The sequence below is a fragment of the Anolis sagrei genome, chromosome X (assembly GCF_037176765.1).
Source record: "Anolis sagrei isolate rAnoSag1 chromosome X, rAnoSag1.mat, whole genome shotgun sequence".
Lineage (NCBI taxonomy): Eukaryota > Metazoa > Chordata > Lepidosauria > Squamata > Dactyloidae > Anolis > Anolis sagrei.
Window position 1 is genome coordinate 15,821,947 of NC_090034.1, and position 19,042 is coordinate 15,840,988.

The following is a 19,042-nucleotide window of genomic DNA, read 5'->3' on the forward strand; positions in this document are numbered from 1 at the left end:
GCACGTGTCGCTTGCATGAAGTGGCCCCTTTGCAGCTTATTATTTATTTATTTATTTATTTACTATGCTTATATACCGCTGTATCTCAAGCCCGAAGGCGACTCACAGCGGTTCACAAACAGAAAGACAATAAAAACAGTAATAGTTTCATACAACAATGACAGTTAATTTACACATTTTCCATTAATAGCTAATAAGCAATCCCAATACACAACCATTACAAAAAACCGATACCCAATCGCCTCATCATCCATGCATGATCCAAGTTCGTCGTCCATTGTTCCATTCCTATGTTCGGTTACCAGATTGCACTAAATTACTCAAACGGCTGCACAAACATCCAGGTTTTCAACTTTCTTCGGAATACCATAAGAGATGGTGCCAACCTAATGTCTGTAGGAAGGGCATTCCACAGCCGAGGAGCCACCACTGAGAAGGCCCTATCTCTCGTCCCCGCCAACCATGTTTGGGAGGCCGGCGGGATCGAGAGCAGGGCCTCCCCGGAAGATCTCAAAGTCCTGGTGGGTTCATAGGCCGAGATGCGGGCAGATAGGCATCTTGGGCCGGAACCGTTTAGGACTTTATAGGCCAATACCAACACCTTGAATTGAGCCCGGTAGCAAATCGGCAGCCAGTGGAGCTGGGACAACAGGGGGGTTGTGTGCTCCCTGCGCTCCGCTCCTGTTAGAATCATGGCTGCCGCGCGTTGGACTAATTGCAGCTTCCGGGCCGTCTTCTTATTAATATTATTATTATGAATATGAATATGAATAAGAAGAATTATAATAATAGGGTTGTTGTAGGTTTTTCCAGGCTATATGGCCATGTTCTGGAGGCAATTTTTCTCCTGACGTTTCGCCTGCATCTATGGCAAGCATCCTCAGAGGTAGTGAGGTCTGTTGGAATTAGGAAAATGGGTTTATATATCTGTGGAATGACTGGGGTGGGGCAAAGAGCTCTTCTCTGCTGAAGCTAGGTGTGAATGTTTCAGCTGACCACCTTCATTAGCATTTGAAGGCTTGGCTGAGCCTGGGAAAATGTTCTGTTGAGAGGTGTTAAGATGTGCCTGGTTGTTTCCTCTCTGCTGTTTAAATGTAGTAATTTTAGAGTTTTTTAATACTGGTAGCCAGATTTTGTTCATTTTCATGGTCTCCTCCTTTCTGTTGAAATTGTCCACATGCTTGTGGATTTCAATGGCTTCTCTGTGTAGTCTGACATGGTGGTTGTTGGAGTGGTCCAGCATTTCTGTGTTCTCAAATAATATGCTTATAATTATAATTATTATTATTATTATTTGATGAATGCAAAGCTGGGATGAAAATTGCTGGAAGAAACATTAACAACCTCAGATATGCAGATGACACCACTCTGATGGCCGAAAGCGAGGAGGAGCTGAGGAGCATTCTAATCAAGGTGAAAGAAGAAAGCGCAAAAGCCGGGTTGCAGCTAAACATCAAAAAAACCAAGATTATGGCAACAAGAATGACTGACAACTGGGAAATAGAGGGAGAAAATGTGGAGGCCATGACAGACTTTGTATTTCTAGGTGCAAAGATTACTGCAGATGCAGACTGTGGCCAGGAAATCAGAAGACGCTTCCTTCGTGGGAGGAGAGCAATGTCCAGTCTCGATAAAATAGTAAAGAGTAGAGACATCACACTGGCAACAAAGATCCGCCTAGTCAAAGCCATGGTATTCCCTGTAGTCACCTACGGATGTGAGAGCTGGACCTTAGGGAAGGCTGAGCGAAGGAAGATAGATGCTTTTGAGCTGTGGTGTTGGAGGAAAGTTCTGAGAGTGCCTTGGACTGCGAGAAGATCCAACCAGTCCATCCTCCAGGAAATAAAGCCCGACTGCTCATTGGAGGGAAGGATACTGGAGACAAAGTTGAAGTACTTTGGCCACATCATGAGGAGACAGCAAAGCCTAGAGAAGACAATGATGCTGGGGAAAGTGGAAGGCAAAAGGAAGAGGGGCCGACCAAAGGCAAGATGGATGGATGGCATCCTTGAGGTGACTGGACTGACCTTGAAGGAGCTGGGGGTGGTGACGGCCGACAGGGAGCTCTGGCGTGGGCTGGTCCATGAGGTCACGAAGAGTCGGAGACGACTGAACGAATGAACAACAACAACAACAACTATTATTGTTATGAATATGAATAAGAAGAATTATAATAATATATTACCCACCTTAGATATGCAGATGATACATAATCCATGAGGTTACGAAGAGTTGGAAGCAACTGAATGAATGAACAACAAATTACCCTCCTATCCTGATAGTTTGAGGCAGATTACAACGAAGTCATAATAATAATAATAATAATAATAATAATAATAATTTATTACCCACCTCTCCTCATAGCTTGAGGTAGATTAGAACAAAGTCACATTAATAATAATAATAATTTATTACCCATCTCTCCTAATAATTTGAGGCGGATTACAAAATAATAATTTATTACCTGCCTCTCATAGCTTGAGGTGGGTTCCAATAAAAAAAAAGAAAAATAATAATTTTATACCCGCTCCTCCTGATAGCTTGAGGCAGGTTACATCAGTCATAATAATTTATTACCCGCTGCTCTTGATAACTTTAGGCAGATTACAATAAAGTCATAATAATAATAATAATAATAATAATAATTTATTACCTGCCTCTCCTGATAACTGTAGGCAGTTTACAACAGTCATAATAACCATAATAATAATTTATTACCCACCTCTCCTGAAACCTTGAGGCAGGTTACAAAATAATAATAATAATAATAATAATAATAATACACTGGCAGATTATGTGAAAAGCTGTCAAGAACCAACATTGATGGAAGTCAATTGTAGAAAACTGAGTAAAGTGCAAAAGACAAAGAGTGTATACCGTAATAATACAATGCAGAGCCGAAAAGAAAACTGGCAAAAGAAGGTTCTCCAGGAACAGTTCCTGGGAAAAACTGAGAGCAAAATGGACAAAGAAAAAACATGAATGTGGCTCACAAATTTAAGTTTGAAAAAGGAGATGGAGGGCCTGATTCTTGCAGCCCAAGAACAAGCCATCAGAACCGGAAATCAACAACAGATTCCAAGGAAGCAGGCAAAACGATGGATCACATACTCTGTTGCTGCAAGAAGATTGCGTAGATGGACTACAAGCAGAGGCATAACACCATTGCTCAGATGATCTATCAGATGATCCACAAAAGCACAAAAAGAGGCTCACAGCCAAGCTGTAAATAATATCCCATTTAAAGTCCAGTTCATGTCACCAAGTTACTGCATATGTTGCCTAGGGTTTGCTTTCTCCTTTTAATTTGTGTCTTTCTACATAAAGAACAGTGGCTGGCACCTTTAGGGCTTTTTTAAAAACTGAGCTTTTGTGATATCAGTTCACTTTTTCAGAGACATTGATGGAAAACAGTCTTGCAGCCACAAGGGCTTTAGCACAACGACAGGGCTTTTTGGATAGATTATTATTATTATTATTATTATTATTATTATTAACTTTATTTGTACCCCGCTAGCATCTCTCGAAGGACTCGATGCGGCTTACACAGGCCGAAGCCTCAAAACAACAATACAATAGAGAGCATAACATCACAATAGCAAGCAAATCAGCAATAAACAAAATAGCATAACACCACAATAGCTAAGCAAATCAAACAATAAGCAAAATAACAACAATAGCAGTACATCAAGACATTATTAAAACTGGTTCGGCCGGCGCACTGGGGTACAAGGGTTAAAAGTGCTGAAATGGCAGGAGGCACGTGGGATTCAAAGTGCAGTGTGCAGCGACAATTAGTTATGCTAAGGTGCTACTAGGACTTGGGGTGGGGATTCCTAGTCTGAGAAGGCACAACGGAACAGCCAAGTTTTTAAATTCCTTCTGAAAACGGCTAGAGTAGGGGCCTGTCTGAGATCTTTTGGGAGGGCGTTCCAAAGTCGGGGGGCCGCCACAGAAAAGGCCCTGTCCCGTGTCCCCACCAAGCGCGCTTGCGACGTGGGTGGGATCACGAGCAGGGCCTCTCCAGATGACCGAAGCGAGCGTGTGGGTTCGTAGATGGTGATGCGGTCACGCAGGTAGGGTGGTCCCAAACCGTTTAGGGCTTTGTAGGTAAGCACCTGCACCTTGAATTGGGCTCGGAAAATAAATGGCAGCCAGTGGAGCTCCTTGAACAGAGGGGTAGACCTCTCTTGATAATGAGCCCCGGTTAGCATCCTGGCTGCTGCCCGCTGGACCAATTGAAGTTTCCGCGCCGTCTTCAAGGGCAGCCCCACGTAGAGCGCATTGCAGTAATCCATTCTAGAGGTGACCAAGGCATGGACCACCCCGGCCAGATAGATTAGAGTGGAAACAGGTGGTAAAATATAAAGATAAAGGTTTCCCCTGGCATTAAGTCTAGTCATGTTTGACTCTGGGGGGTGGTGCTCATTTCCATTTCTAAGCTGAAGACCCAGCATTGTCCGTAGACATCACCTAGGTCATGTGGCCAGCATGACTGCATGGAGTGTCGTTACCTTCCCACAGAAGCGTTACCTATTAATCTACTCACATTTGCATGCTTTCGAACTGCTAGGTTGGCAGAAGCTAGGGCTAACAGCAGGAGCTCACTCCACTCCCTGGATTCGAACCACCAATCTTTTGGTCAGCAGGTTCAATTACCTGGCAGTTTAACTCAATGTGCCACCAGGGGAAACAGATGGAGCTTTATACAAATTGCTTTTAAAAATAATAACACATTATTAAGCAATATGTTAAGTAATAACGATACTACTCTCCCAACATTTGCAGAACTGATATCCAGGGTTTCACTTCATGATTTCACTTACCATATTCACTTGGGGGCTTCTGTACGAGCTGTTGATCCCAATGAAAACACTAGCCAACACACATTTTGGTGCCTCAAGTGTTAGTCTTGTTTAGTATATTTGACCTGCTGAGTCCCAAAATTGCACCAGTTTTCCCTTTTCAGCTCTAGTGTTTTAGACACAGTTAAACCTCGACTTAAGAGTGTCCCAATTTAAGAGCATTTTGAGTTAAGAAATCACGAAGTCGGAAGAGACTCCAAAGACCGACAGTCATGCAAATGTTTAGGTCTGAGGAAAAATGCAAAGCATACTTTAAAAACAGAACCAGGGGATGTTGTGTGGTTTTTGTGTACTTTAAATAGTTCTAATGGTTTTTAATTCTGGGTTGCTGTGAGTTTTCTGGGCTGTACGTTCCAGAAACATTATCTCCTGATGTCCTGAAGATAATACTTCTGGAACATGGTCATACAGCCCAGAAAACTCACAGCAACCAGTGATTCTGGCCATGAATGCACATTTTAAATTCTTTGTAACTATTCATTTTAAGTAGTTCTAGTTTTAATTCTGTTTTCGTGTTTATAATCTTTATGTCTTCGATTTAATATTGCATTGTTTTTGCACTGTTTACTTAGTACTATTTAAGAAAACAAAACAAAACAAAAAATAAAAAGGGTGGGGGTGTTATATTAATCACCAGGAGTATTGCTGCTCTGATCTTTTATAGTCTCTGTTGTTCTGTCTCAAATTTTCCAGAATGACATCAGCATGAGTCTTCTTGCACTCCACACCCACATACAGTAATTATGCTGCTCTCCTGCCAAGATACACAATACAAAGCCAATATAAAACTGAACTTCCTCCTTCATATCTAAGCACAGTGGTTGCTATGTCAAATCCCGTGGAGCCCGGGCTTCAGATCAGATTTAATATGCATAACAGTAGCAATCAATATGTGGCCCTCTAGATTAGAGTTTTCCAAACTTTTAATATTAGTGATACACTTTTTACATGTGCATCCTTTCGCGACACAGTAATTCAGTTTCACTGACAAACTGGAGCTTAAACCAACCCTTTCTAAGAGTTTAATGCAATAGATAGATAAATAAATCTATATAAATAAAAATGTAAATGTCTGTTCGTAAATGACCTCAAATCTCCCAAAATATTTCACCGATTGTTTTGAAATTTGGACACAACATAGCATTAAAACAGGCGAATGTTTTTATGCTGTTGCATACCTACTATTATATAGATGTCACACCTATGACAGGTAAAAACATGCTTGGCGTCAAAACAGTGCCATCTACTGGACGTCCAAAGCAAAATATTGTGAAGCGACCTCTTCAGGGCTGGAGCCGCCATTAGGGATCCGCGGCCTGGTTGCCCCACATCGAGCCTGCCTTCCTCCCTCTGGAGCAGAAGCAGGAGAAGAAGAGCGGGAAAAGGGTGGCGGGGCAGGTAGGGAAGTCCAGGCCAGGGAGAGGGGCAGGGCAAGGGCCCAGGGGAGGGAGGCAATTAGGTAGGACCAACCTAAGCTTTGGGCTCCCGTAGTCTCATGCCCTGTCCAGCCTTGCCTTGCACCGCCTCACACCCGTGTCTCCAGGAAGACGAGAGGCTCAGAAGAAAGGAAGGATTAAATGGTAGGCTTGACTCTCCTGAAAGCCATCTGTGCTTGGTGCTTGGCTCTCCTCCTGATTCGCTTCACCCTTCCCCTGCCTCGGGCTCAGAAGGAAAGAAGGATTGAATTGTAGGGAGAGATAGTTAGGAAGGAAGGGAAGAGTTTATATAGACCAGTATCATTGTTATTATCGGTATCATATACACCAGTATTATTATTATATAGATATGGGCCAGTATTATTGTTATTTACACCACTATTATTTTTCAGACAATGGAACAACAATAATATTATATACCCATATTCAATACCATATACTAATTTAGCTGTCCGAACACATCTCCCCCTATGAACCATCGCAGAGATTAAGTTCCTCTGGGGAGGCCCTACTCTCCGTCCCGCCATTGTCACAGGTGCGATTGGTGGGGATGAGAGACAGGGCCTTCTCGGTGATTGCCCCCCACCTATGGAACTCCCTTCCTGGTGAGATCAGATCGGCCCCCTCTCTCCTGTCCTTCAGAAGGATGGTCAAAACTTGGCTGTGGGACCAAGCTTTTGGGGCAGTGCAATAAGGTAGAGATAGAAAACCACCAGGCCTATTTAGATTTGATGCAGATGACCAAGACGGTTTTAAACAGTGCATTTTAATATTTTGATAAATGTTTTTAATGTTTATGCATATTCATATGAATTCTTGTCCTGGCATTGAATGTTTGCCATGTATATGCTGTGCTCTGCCTCCCCCCGAACATTCCTGGCACAGAAAACGCACGGAGGCCGATTTCTTCCGAACATTGACGAACGCCGCCTAAGGCCAGGATCGGCCTGAACGGAGGAGAGGCGATGGCTTCCGGATCTGTCCGACCTTTTCCGAAGGCCTTCGTCGAGAGGGCGGGGCTTAAACGAAGGGGAACCGAGCGCTCACGAAGCTCCCTCGCCCCTCCTCGGCGGAGTTTGAATCGCAGCCTGGAAGACTAGGCCGGAAAGTGGGGCTCGAGTCCGGAAGTGAGCGGGGCGGCCGCTTCCTGTTTCCTGTCGGGCGCCACACTCCTCCGCCTCGCGTTTAGGGTGGTGGCCGTTCCCTCAGCAGGGCTCTCGGCGGTTATTTTCCCCCCTCAGCTGAGGCCCACGCGCTTTTCGACGAAGCCTGACAGAGAGCCGCCCCGATGCAGGCCATCAAGTGTGTGGTGGTGGGAGACGGGTAAGGGCCTCCTCTTTTCTTCTCCACTCGAGCTGGGTGGCCATCTGTCGGGGTTGCTTTGATTGTGCTTTCTCAGCATGGCAGAATAGGGTTGGACTAGATGACCCTTGGGGTCTCTTCCAACTCTCTGGTTCTCCCATTGAGAAAAAGGAGGGGATTATTGTTATGATTATTGGTTGAGTTTCTCCACAGTGCTTGAGGCCAAAAGTGTTTTGGATTTCGGATTTTCCCCATACTTTGGCCCCTTCCTCTCAGCTGAATAAAATCCCACGTTTCCTGCTTTGAACTGCGTTATATGGCAGTGTGGACTCGGAAAACCCAGTTCAAAGTAGATATTATGGGATTTTCTGTCTTTATAATTTGGGCTTATATGGTTGTATGGTAAGGCCCATTGTTGTTTTATTATGGAACAATTGTAACTGAACTTTTACAGTAGGATATGGATGTATGGAAAGGCCTTTTGTTGTTTTATTATGGAACAAGTGTAGCTGTACTTTTACAGTAGGCATGGGCCCTCCAGATGTTTTGGACTTCAGCTCCCACAATTCCTAACAGCCACTTAGGCAGAAAAAATGTAATGCAAAGATATAGAATGGGGGGCGCTTAGCTTGAGAGCAGTATGTGTGAAAAAGATCTTGGGGTCCTCGTGGACAACAAGTTAAACATGAGCAATGATGTGATGTGGCGGAAAAAAAAGCCAATGGGATTTTGGCCTGCATCAATAGGAGTCTAGTGTCTAGATCAGGGGTCCTCAAACTGAGGCCCGGGGGCCAGATACGGCCCTCGCTCAGGATCAACCTAAGTCTGGAATGACTTGAAAGCACACAACAACAACAACAACCCTACTTCATCAGTCAAAAGCAGACCCACACTTCCCATTGAAACACTGATACATTTATATTTGTTAAAAATGGTCTTCATTTTAATTATTGTATTGTTTTAAAGTGTTTTTTGCACTACAAATAAAATATGTGCAGCGTGAATAGGAATTCATTCATTTTTTTTCCTTTCAAATTATAATCCGGCCCTCCAACAGTTTGAGGGACTGTGACCTGGCCCTCTGTTTAAAAAGTTTGAGGACCCCTGGTCTAGATTCAGGGAAGTCATGCTTCCCTCTATTCTGCCTTAGTTAGACCACACCTGGAATATTGTGTCCAGAGGAGGGCGACTAAAATGATCAAGGGTCTGGAGAACAAGCCCTATGAGGAGTGGCTTAAGGAGCTGTACATGTTTAGCCTGAAGAAGAGAAGGCTGAGAGGAGACATGATAGCCATGTATAAGTGCATGAGAGGAAGTCATAGGAAGGAGGGAGCAAGCTTGTTTTCTTCTGCCCTGGAGACCAGGACACGGAACAATGGCTTCAAACTACAAGAAAGCAGATTCCATCTGAACATTAGGAAGAACTTCTTGACTGTGAGAGCCGTTCAGCAGTGGAACTCTCTGCCCCGGAGTGTGGTGGAGGCTCCTTCTTTGGAAGCTTTTAAACAAAGGCTGGATGGCCATCTGTCGGGGGTGCTTTGAATGCAATTTTCCTGGTTCTTGGCCAGGGGTTGGACTGGATGGCCCATGAGGTCTCTTCCAACTTTATGATTCTACGTCCAAAACACCCGGAGGGCCCAAATTTGCCCATGCCTGTTTTACAGCTTTTATGTCATTCGTTCCAGCAGCTGGGGCTTGGAATACTTGTCCTCCATTCTCATTAGTACATATGTCAAGAAGAGCGTCTGGTTTTGAAAATTATTTCTCTTTATAGATTTCCTCACAGTATGTAAGTTTGTGTATATATACAAGCAGTCCCCAAATTACGAATAGGATCGATTCTATGGTTTTGTTCTTAAGTTGAAATTTGTATGCAAGTTCGGAACAGGGAAATTTTAAAGCAGGCCTAGGAAAATTTGGGCCCTCCATGTGTTTTGGACTTCAACTCCCACAATTTGCTGTTAGGAATTGTGGGAGTTGAAGTCCAAAACACATGGAGGGCCCAAGTTTGGCCAGGCCTGCTTTAAAGTAACTCCAGCCAAATATATGTACACATTAGCTTTGGATTGCATAGGGGTTAGCACCCCTGTGCCATTTCTTTACTATCTGAGCTCTGTTCAAAAGATTTCCCCTCTCTTTCTGTTCCTCTGAGAATTGGATTTTGAAAAAAAAAATTGGATTGGAGATAAAGCTTGAGTGGAAACCCCTTTTCGCCATGATAATAACTTCCAGGAGTGGATTTCCCTTCTTAAAGGTAGATTTCTCCCACTTTCTGTTGTCTCAGACCCCATCTTAACTAGGAGTTGTTTGTAAGTAAGTGTACTTGCCCTCCCACATTTGTGGAGGGAGGGGGACAGAAGTCTTCAGGGGTCTGTTTTCATATTGCATCCAGCAATTCATATTCATATTGCATCCAGCAATGCCCGTGTTAAGTCTTTTATAAAGATAAATATAATAAGTGGCAATTGTTTATTTTGGGGTTTTATGAATCGTTTCATTAGAAAATTTGGAAAGATCTGAGTGAAGGATAACTCTCATCATCCTGGGTCAATTTCCCCAAACACTGCCAGTATTCAGAGTTGGTCATGTGTGCCAGATCCATCATCCGTTTGGTTCATGGTGCTCTCAGGATGTGGGTGAACTATAACTCCCAAAATTCAAGGTTGATTCCCCCCAAACTCCACCAGTATTCATTCTGTGTGCCAAGTGTGGTACAGATCCGTTTCTGGCTGCAGTCACAGAGTCTCTGGATGCGGGGTGAACTGAAACTCCCAAAATCCAAGACCAACCCCCCCAAACCCCTCCAGTATTTTCTGCTAGTCATTGGGGCAGGGGTGTTTGTGTGCCAAGTGTGGTCCAGGTCAGTCGTTGGTGGGCGTCACAGGCCTCTCTGGAAGTGAGAGCCAATAGGAAGGCCGCAAACATATGCCACCCATATACACACACATACATCCAGTTTTAATAGATAGATAAGATATAGATCAGTGGTTCTCAACCTGTGGGTCCCCAGATGTTTTGGCCTTCAACTCCCAGAAACCCTAACAGCTGGTAAACTGGCTGGGATTTCTAGGAGTTGTAGGCCAAAACACCTGGGGACCCACAGGTTGAGAACCACTGATATAGATGATACTATTCTATAGTGAATAAACAACAAAAAGTAAAGCAAGTTATTAAATATTGAAACCCCTTTGGGATTTTTGTTCCATTCTGTACATAATGAGATATCCTGGAGATGGGACCCAAGTCTAAATGCAAAATTTAGTTATTTTTATATTCACCTTCCAATCATAGCCTGAAGGTCATTTTATACACAGTATTTTAAATCTTTTAAAACAAAGTGTTTGAAGCATCAGAAAGTGAAGGTGCTGCTATTTCACTCTCCCAGGTGGACCGTTTTGGAATTCCAGATAAGTGATGCTCAAGCTGTGTTATCATTTTATGATTTTTCCCCCAATAAAAGGAATCAAGAGGTCTGGCAATGTATGTATAACTGTTCAAATTAAAAACAACATAAAAACCAAGGTGAAAAAAAATCTTTAAATGCCCCCCCTCCCCATGAAGTTTGTTTAGCTCTATAGAGGTGTATATGGTTGCTTCTTCGTGGAATGTAAATTTTTCACATTTGATTGCATGTGCCTATAAGACATTTGTGACAGTCACGATTTCTCTCCTTTTTAACATTCAGAGGACCGCTTTGGAGTGGGTTAAGTGAGAGGGAAGGGGCCATCCAAGGCTGCTCCTGTTCATGACTCAGTAGAGACTGAGACTCCCAAGCCTTAGTCCAACACTTTAGCCATTTTGTTCATTAAATCCACCTAAACTGCTTTTCCTCATTGCCGGGAAAAGACAGAAAGGAGAAGCCATTCTTCCTCTATCCTAATTTTTAGTTGCTTTGTTTACACCTTCTGAGAATGTAAAAGTATTACTTTACTTCTCCTTTTTCAGTCTTTTAAATTTTATTTATGTACTGATCAATTGTGGATCAAGTCAAATTCTCACCAGTGTGTTCAGGAGCACTTCTTTCTGGTTAGTATGTTTAGGATTCGATCTTCAGCTGTCCCCTGCATGGGCAAGGCCCTAGGAAGTCTGTCTGTAGTCTTGAGTAAACATGTGCATGTCTTCAAAGTTTGCCACACCCATTTAGTTTCCTTTACACCATCCCTATGTCTTAGTTCAGACATTCTCAGTCTGCAGCCCTCCAGCTGTTTGGGCCTCGAACTCCCTAATTTTCTGACCAATTAACAGGTTGACTAGGACTTCTGGGAGTTGGAGACCCATACAGCTAGAGGACCACACTTTGAGAATGCTTGTCTTGATTTTCCCTAATGCTGCTTTATTTATGTACTCATTGCATATCCTCTCTTAAGGAGTTTTATCCCCACCCCAAGTTGCTTCTATTAGGACAAACTTCTTTTTGTTTATTTCAAGTTTTAGAAGTACCATTATTGGGGTGGTGGGGGGTGGTGGTGAAAAACCTGGAAACAAAATCCAAAATAAATTAGGAATCAAAATTCAACTCAATTGCAAGATCTATATTTCAGTCTCAACAACAGCAGGTCTAGACATTTGACTTAGGACTCTTCATGTTGAATCAATCACAGACCAAGGACAGGCTATGCTGTTGGGCATCTTCTCCATATAGAAACTACAGTTGTTTGTTTGTTAACTTGGGCTGAGGTGGTTGACATGTGAGGAAAAGACTGCAATAATTCAGTGGTGACTCTGGAATTGGTGATAAAAGGGAAAGATAACTGAGAATGGAAGGGAAGTCTGGTGTGTATATGTGTTAACAACAAGAGAGTAGGGTGGTTTATGTGAAAGAAGAGAATCTCTGAAAAGACAAACAAGGACAATAAGACCAAATATTGGTTATTTCAAGTGTGTAAGTGAAGAAATCATGACCATATAGAAACTGAAAAGGCATGGTGTATATAGAGTTACTAGCAAAAGAAATTATGACTCCAAAATATAGTGGATGGTATTGTTTTTAAACCTGCTGTGGTATTAGTGTAAAACCTCTGTTCTCTTTTGAGGTTAACAAAGGAAACCCACTTCCGAAACCATACTGTTAAACCTATTTATCAGGAAGTCATCAAATTGTATTCATTGGCCTGATCTTTAAACGTTTTTTTTTTTACTCAGAAGTAAGTCAGGTTTCTTGTTCATACTTCTTTGGGATATTAAGTTACTGGTCTGTGCTATCTTATCAGTTAAGATATTAGGTATAGCCAAAGCATTTACTTACAAATTATTTAAACTACTGGTTGTCTCTAAAAAGCTTGTAAATGTTGTATATTTGAATAGTAAATAGTTTGCACAGTTTTAGCTTTTAGAACCTAGTTGATCCCCCCCCCCCCCTCAAAATAGTAGCATTCTCTTAAGGAATATAACTTTGAGAAATCCCTAAGCACCTGGTCATCCAGATACCTAAACTTATAATGGCTTTTTCCCTACCTCTGGCTAGTACCTTACCTATGATTCTAGTTCTCAAGAATTTGAAATATTTTTCCATCCATGCCTCTATTGACTTTTGATTTTGTTTTAACGTACGTGGAGGAGCAGAACATATTCCAGAGTTTACATTCATGCACATTCAAGGAAAGAAAGAAAAAAAACCCATCTCCCATCTTGTTGCGGTTGCACTCTTGGTTTCCTATGAATAAAGCTTTCAGAAGGAGCTACTTGTGAAGAGCAGAGTGACTGTAATTTCTAGTCAGAGGAACGTGAATCTTGTTTCTTGGTATACTTTGCTTGTGTACTGCAAATTCCCTGTGTGGATATAGCGTAATGTACTTTTACTATGGAATCACTAACAGTGAAAGTCAGGCCACTCAGGGCCCTTCCAGACAGGCCCTATATCCCAGGTTTTTTGTTTATCCCAGATTATCTGGCAGTGCTGACTCATATAATCCAGTTTGAAGCAGAAAACTTGGGATCAGATCCTGGGATATAGTGCCTGTCTGGAAAGGCCCTCACAGTCAGGCTCAGAGGAGCACTTCTCACCACAGAGTAGGAGCAGGTCATTTAGGTAGCAGAAAGGGGAGAATCTGAAGTCAGTTCAGAGAAACCTGGTGGATCAGATTAGAGGCCTGTCTAGTTGCACTTACTCTTTCTCTCAGTGGTCAATTAGATACTATTGTAAAACCTACAAGTGTGATCTCAGGATAGTAGCTATCATCTGCTTTGTTCCTCAGTGACAGGTATTCAAAGTAATGATAATTGAGGTAGTATAGGATGAGAAAGATTCTCTTGCCTTCCATGAATTGGGAGTAATTCTATTGCAAATTTCAGTTTGCTTGGTCTACCTATATTTTTTGGTAATGAAATTACGTACATGGCTTTGCTTTGATCCTTGTTTGCAAAAGAGTAGTGTTTATCTTTCCTTAATTTCTTACCACTCATTTTCATATAGATGACTCAGAGTCTAAGTCACTAAGACTGCATGGATCTGCATGTGTATTTATATTTCTTATCCTACCTTCCATTATGTGGAGCTCAAGCTCAAGCCGCTCCGAGCCCCAGGGGAGTGGCGGCATATAAGTTCAAATAATAAATAAATAAATAAATAAATAAATAAATAAGACAGTTCACACAGTTCTTCCCTTCCCATTTTATTGTTTCAGCAGTCCCCAGCATTGTGTTGAGATTTCATCTCAGGGTTCTTCAGTCTAATTCAACAATAATATATCATACTATTATGCCCCCTCCCTTATTAATTTTGAAATGCAACAGGAATTTGGACTTCAGTAGTTAAATGGCATTGTTACATCTGTCTCTATAGAGAGGTAATGTTCTTAAAGCTATTTTAATAAAGATGCAACTCATCAGTATACTTTCAGGTGCACTCAGATCTGGCATGTGGTTTGTTACAGAATATACTGAACAGTGCATACTATTATAACACCCTCTAATTTTTAGTTCTTGGAAAAAGGTCTGTTGCCATAATCTCAGTGCCATTTTCTTTCTTCTGAACAGACCTCAGAAAAGCATTGAGGGTCAGCTGGAAAACTAGACCGGCTTTATGGCCTTAGATTTAAAAAAACCCACAGAAATAAAAATCCCGAGATACCTGATTATAATTAAGCATCATAACAAATTTGTGTAGCTTCTTTAAAAATTTCAAACTATGTAATGTTTTGGTCCTGGTATTACAGAGGAATTGAAAAATGTTTTGAGTAATCCATAGAGATTTCGTTTCTGTCAATACAGTGTTATTCCCTCTGATAATCTCAAGACAAGTATGGCATTCAATTCTGAAATTGCTGATAAAGAATCTGGAGGTTGATAATGGAACTGATGTAGACCATTATGGTATTAAGCTAATAAACTGCCCCTTTCAAGAAATGTATTTAATATGTGCTAACACTCATACAGTTTTCAAGTGTTGTGTAGGCTGAAAGAATGGCTACACCCATAGGTTTAGCACAATTTGTTCTGATGACTTGTTATGGAAGCTGATTCCATGCAAAGAAATCTGGGGTCACAAAGGTTTAAAGATATGAACATTCCATAATTTATTGTCGAAGGGTTTCATGGTCAGAATCATTGAGTTGCTATGGGCTTTCTGGGCTGTATGGCCATGTTCCTGAAGCATTCTCTCCTGATGCTTGGCCCACATCTATGGCAGGTATCCTCAGAGGTTGTGAGGTCAATTGGAAACTAGGCAAGTGGGGTTTATATATCTGTCGAATGTCCAGGGTAGGAGAAATAATTATTGTCTGCTGCAGGCAAGTGTGAATATTGAAATTGGCCACCTTGATTAGCATTAAATGGCCTTGTACCTTCAAAGCCTGGCTGCTTTCTGCCTGGGGAATCCTTTGTTGGGAGGTGTTAGCTGGCCCTGATTGTTTCCTGTTTGTGATCCCCCAGTTCTTTATTTATGTTCTGAGTTTAGAGTATGAACAATTTTAACAGAAAGGAGGAAACCATTAAAATGAACAAAATCTGGCTAACAGACAAAATTCTAAAATTAGGACAGTAAACAAAGAGCGACACTCAAAAACAGGGGAATTCCAGACAGGAAACAACCAGGGTCAGCTAACAAAGGATTCCCCCAGGCGGGCAGCAGCCAGGATTTGAAGCTGCAATACCATTCAGTGCTAATCAAGGTGGCCAATACAAATTTCACACTTGCCTCCAGCAGGCAAGAGTTCTTTCTCCCACTCTGGACATTATTCCACAGATATATAAACCCTGCTTGCCTAGTTTCCAACAGACATCACAACCTCTAAGGAATGCCTGCCATAGATGTGGGCCAAACGTCAGGAGAGAATGCTTCTGGAGCATAGCCATACAGCCCGGAAAATTCACAGCAATCTACATTACCTAATGTTTTAAAAGCCTACTTATTGCCAATAACAGTGTATGCCTAAGCATGCGTTTATGAGCTACAATATACATAGAAGTATAAACCGATATGATACATTTTAATCTTATGGGTTTATTTTATTTTATTTACAGAATAGGTTTAGTAAGAAAGGAAGTTGCTTTTTATAACTGTCTGATCCTACTTTCAACGTTGGCAGTTAGACTAGACAGGAAAGATCAGGCAGAATGGAACTGTAACAACCACTCACCTATTCTGTTTGTGGTAATTCTTCCATAATTTGAATAGTTACATGCCTGGCATCATTATCTTGTTACTTAGAGAGACCTTGGCCTTAACTGAATGTTTTCAGAGCTTTTTGTGTATTTGAATGGAATGAATTGTTACAGAGCCTGAGATGATTAAACTATTTTGAAGTTGAGTTTCTGTACAGAACTGATTCACAGGGCACAAAGCCAGAAAGCTGAGAAGGCAGGAAGCCTAGAATGGAAGAATTTTACAATGGAGGCCTGTGGGACTTGCTCGTTCTTGTTGGCGTTTCCTTGCTTTAGTGCTGTGTTCCACAAACCCGGAGACCTCCAGATTTGTGACTATAATTTCTCTTAAAAAAGTGACAGAACCTATAAACCTCAGAAGTTCTGCATTACAACAAAGTTCCTGGAGAGGGGTGGGAGATTGGTTCCTTGGTACACAGTAGATAAGTCCTGGCCTAAAATGTTGTTCATAAATGGAAGGGGTAAGTTCATAAAAAAGACAAAATAACATATCCCATAATCTAACTTTTTTTAAATTTCCCCCCAAGAAATCTCCAGAGCAAATGGCTCAACTGTACTTTTTGGAGAAGGGGAATAGGGTTTCTCCCCTCAGAAGACTTCCCCCCCTTTTTAGGCCAACAGCTATAGAAAATATTTATTGGGTCTAATGTGGAACTATACCTCATAGGTATTTTCTGGATTACAATTTTTTTTTAGTTTTTTAAATTGTATAATATATAGAAACATACAATCTTTGAAATCAACATTCAAAATACCAGTATTTTCCCCAATCCCACCACCACCACAACCCCCCCCCCCCAACCCAGGAACAATTAAGTACTTTTGCTGTGTTTATTACAATTGTTCAATCATGGGAATAGTCTTATTTAACACCGTATATTTATCTTTCCCCTTTATTCTGTAAATGAGACCCTTCCATTTTGCTTCCCATGTCCTTTTGCTTTGACCCGTCATATAGTAACTTTTCCTTTCACTAATATAATCTTGGGAAGGTAATCGGCTAGATATTTACACCAAGTTTTTACATCCCATTTCTTGTGGTCCTTCCAGCCCAGGGCCACTGAGGCTTTGATTGCCTCTATCATGTGTTTTATTATTTCCTCACTTTCTTTATTTTCCCCTTTACTTTCCAATTTCTGGGTGAAAAATTGAGTCTTGTTCCATTCTATATTTATCCCTAGTAGCTCCTACATTTCCCTCCTGATTATTTTATGGAACTTTTGGATTTTTTTCGCATTCCCATCACATGTGGGTGTTTGTTTCTATTTTTCAGCAGTTGTGCCAACATAATTTTGGGCACGTTTTCATAATATGCGCCAATTGCACGGGAGTTCTGTACCATTTTGTCAGTATTTTCCGTTGCATTTCTTTAATCTTTAGATGTTTTATTTTATTGATTGAATTCATCCAAATTCGAAGTATCTGGATTACAAATTCGAAGTATCTGAATACATTTGGTAGTCTCCATCTCTGTTGTATTGTTTACCAATGTCTGATAAAATATGTAATCTTTAGGAATTTTCTAGTTATTTCAGCAAAACGTTTTAGTATTCTTGGGCCCAGAGTTCTTCATTTCAATAAGTTTCTCCATTATTGGCTGTTTCACATATCCACACAAGGTCTGGGGACATATGAAGGCCGTACTTAACTTCCTGTTCCATAAGATTGTTTATCTCCAAATAACTTGTTTTGTTTTGTTGTTCTATTCTCAGCCTATAGTTTTTTTCTGTGCAAAACCTAAGAAACACACGAAGGTAGTACAGAATATAGTATTGTGTAGCCTTTTCTGGGTTTGGGGAGTATTGTAGTTTTGCTTGTGAAAAATTATGCATTTCTGCTTTAAAGCCTACAGTTCTATGTGCAGTTGTTTGGAATAAGTGCTGCTTAAATGGCAGTGTATTATTAATGAGTAAACAAACTTTCAATTGTTTTGTAAATTTAAAAATGCCTATACACTTCTCTATGCCCATAAAATGAATGGTATGGTGAATGGAATGGTATGGAGCCCCTGGTGGTGCAGTGGGTTAAAACACTGAGCTGCTGAACTTGCTGACCAAAAGGTTGCAGGTTCGAATCTGGGAGCAGCGTGAGCTCCTGTTGTTAGCCCCAGCTTCTGTCAACGTAGCAGTTCGAAAACATGCAAATGCGAGTAGATCAATAAGTACTGCTTCTGCGGGAAAGTAACAGCGCTCCATACAGTCATGCCAGCCACATGACCTTGGAGGTGTCTACAGGCTTAGAAATGGAGATGAGCACCAATCTCCAGAGTTGGACACGACTGGACTTAATGTCAGGGGAAACCTTTACTTTTTTACTATGGTAAAGAATCAAAATGTTCAAATTTGAAAAGAAAGTAAATGGGTATATAACAACAACAACACTTTATTTATATGCCACTGCCATTTCCCATTGGCACTCGGGGCAGCTTGCAAAATAGCACACAGAGAGGCCACACATAAAATACGTAATACATAAAATAAAATGCATCAACATGAAAACAATAATAACATTACAAAAACCAGGTATATAAATTGGATAAAACAACCTCTATTAAAATAGAATCAGTTAAATGATCCATGCAATCAATATAGCAGCCCAGCTGAATGCACAGAATGTAGATATAAAGTGCTAAGTGATTGGCAATCGGTTCTGGTTACTGTCTAAATGTTATCAATTGCCTGCTGGGAAAAACAAGTTTTTAACTCTTTCCTAAAGTGTTGTAGTGTAGGGGCAGTTTACTGGGGAGAGCGTTCCAGACCGGGGAGGGGGGGCTACCACCTAGAAGGCCCTCTCCCTTGTCTCCACCAACTGCTCCAAAGACAGAGGTGGGACCAAGAG

The 19,042-nt window shown here is 41.4% G+C and overlaps 1 protein-coding gene across 1 annotated transcript in view; it reads left to right on the plus strand.

The window, feature by feature from the left end:
- Positions 1-7,371: 7,371 nt before the first annotated feature.
- The window catches only part of LOC137095023 (ras-related C3 botulinum toxin substrate 1), a 30,386-nt gene continuing 18,715 nt past the window's right edge, over positions 7,372-19,042 (plus strand). Inside the window, exon 1 of the mRNA XM_067461216.1 lies at positions 7,372-7,624. Coding sequence (XP_067317317.1) covers positions 7,590-7,624 — 35 coding nt within the window. The 5' untranslated portion in view covers positions 7,372-7,589. The remainder of the gene's footprint in view (positions 7,625-19,042) is intronic.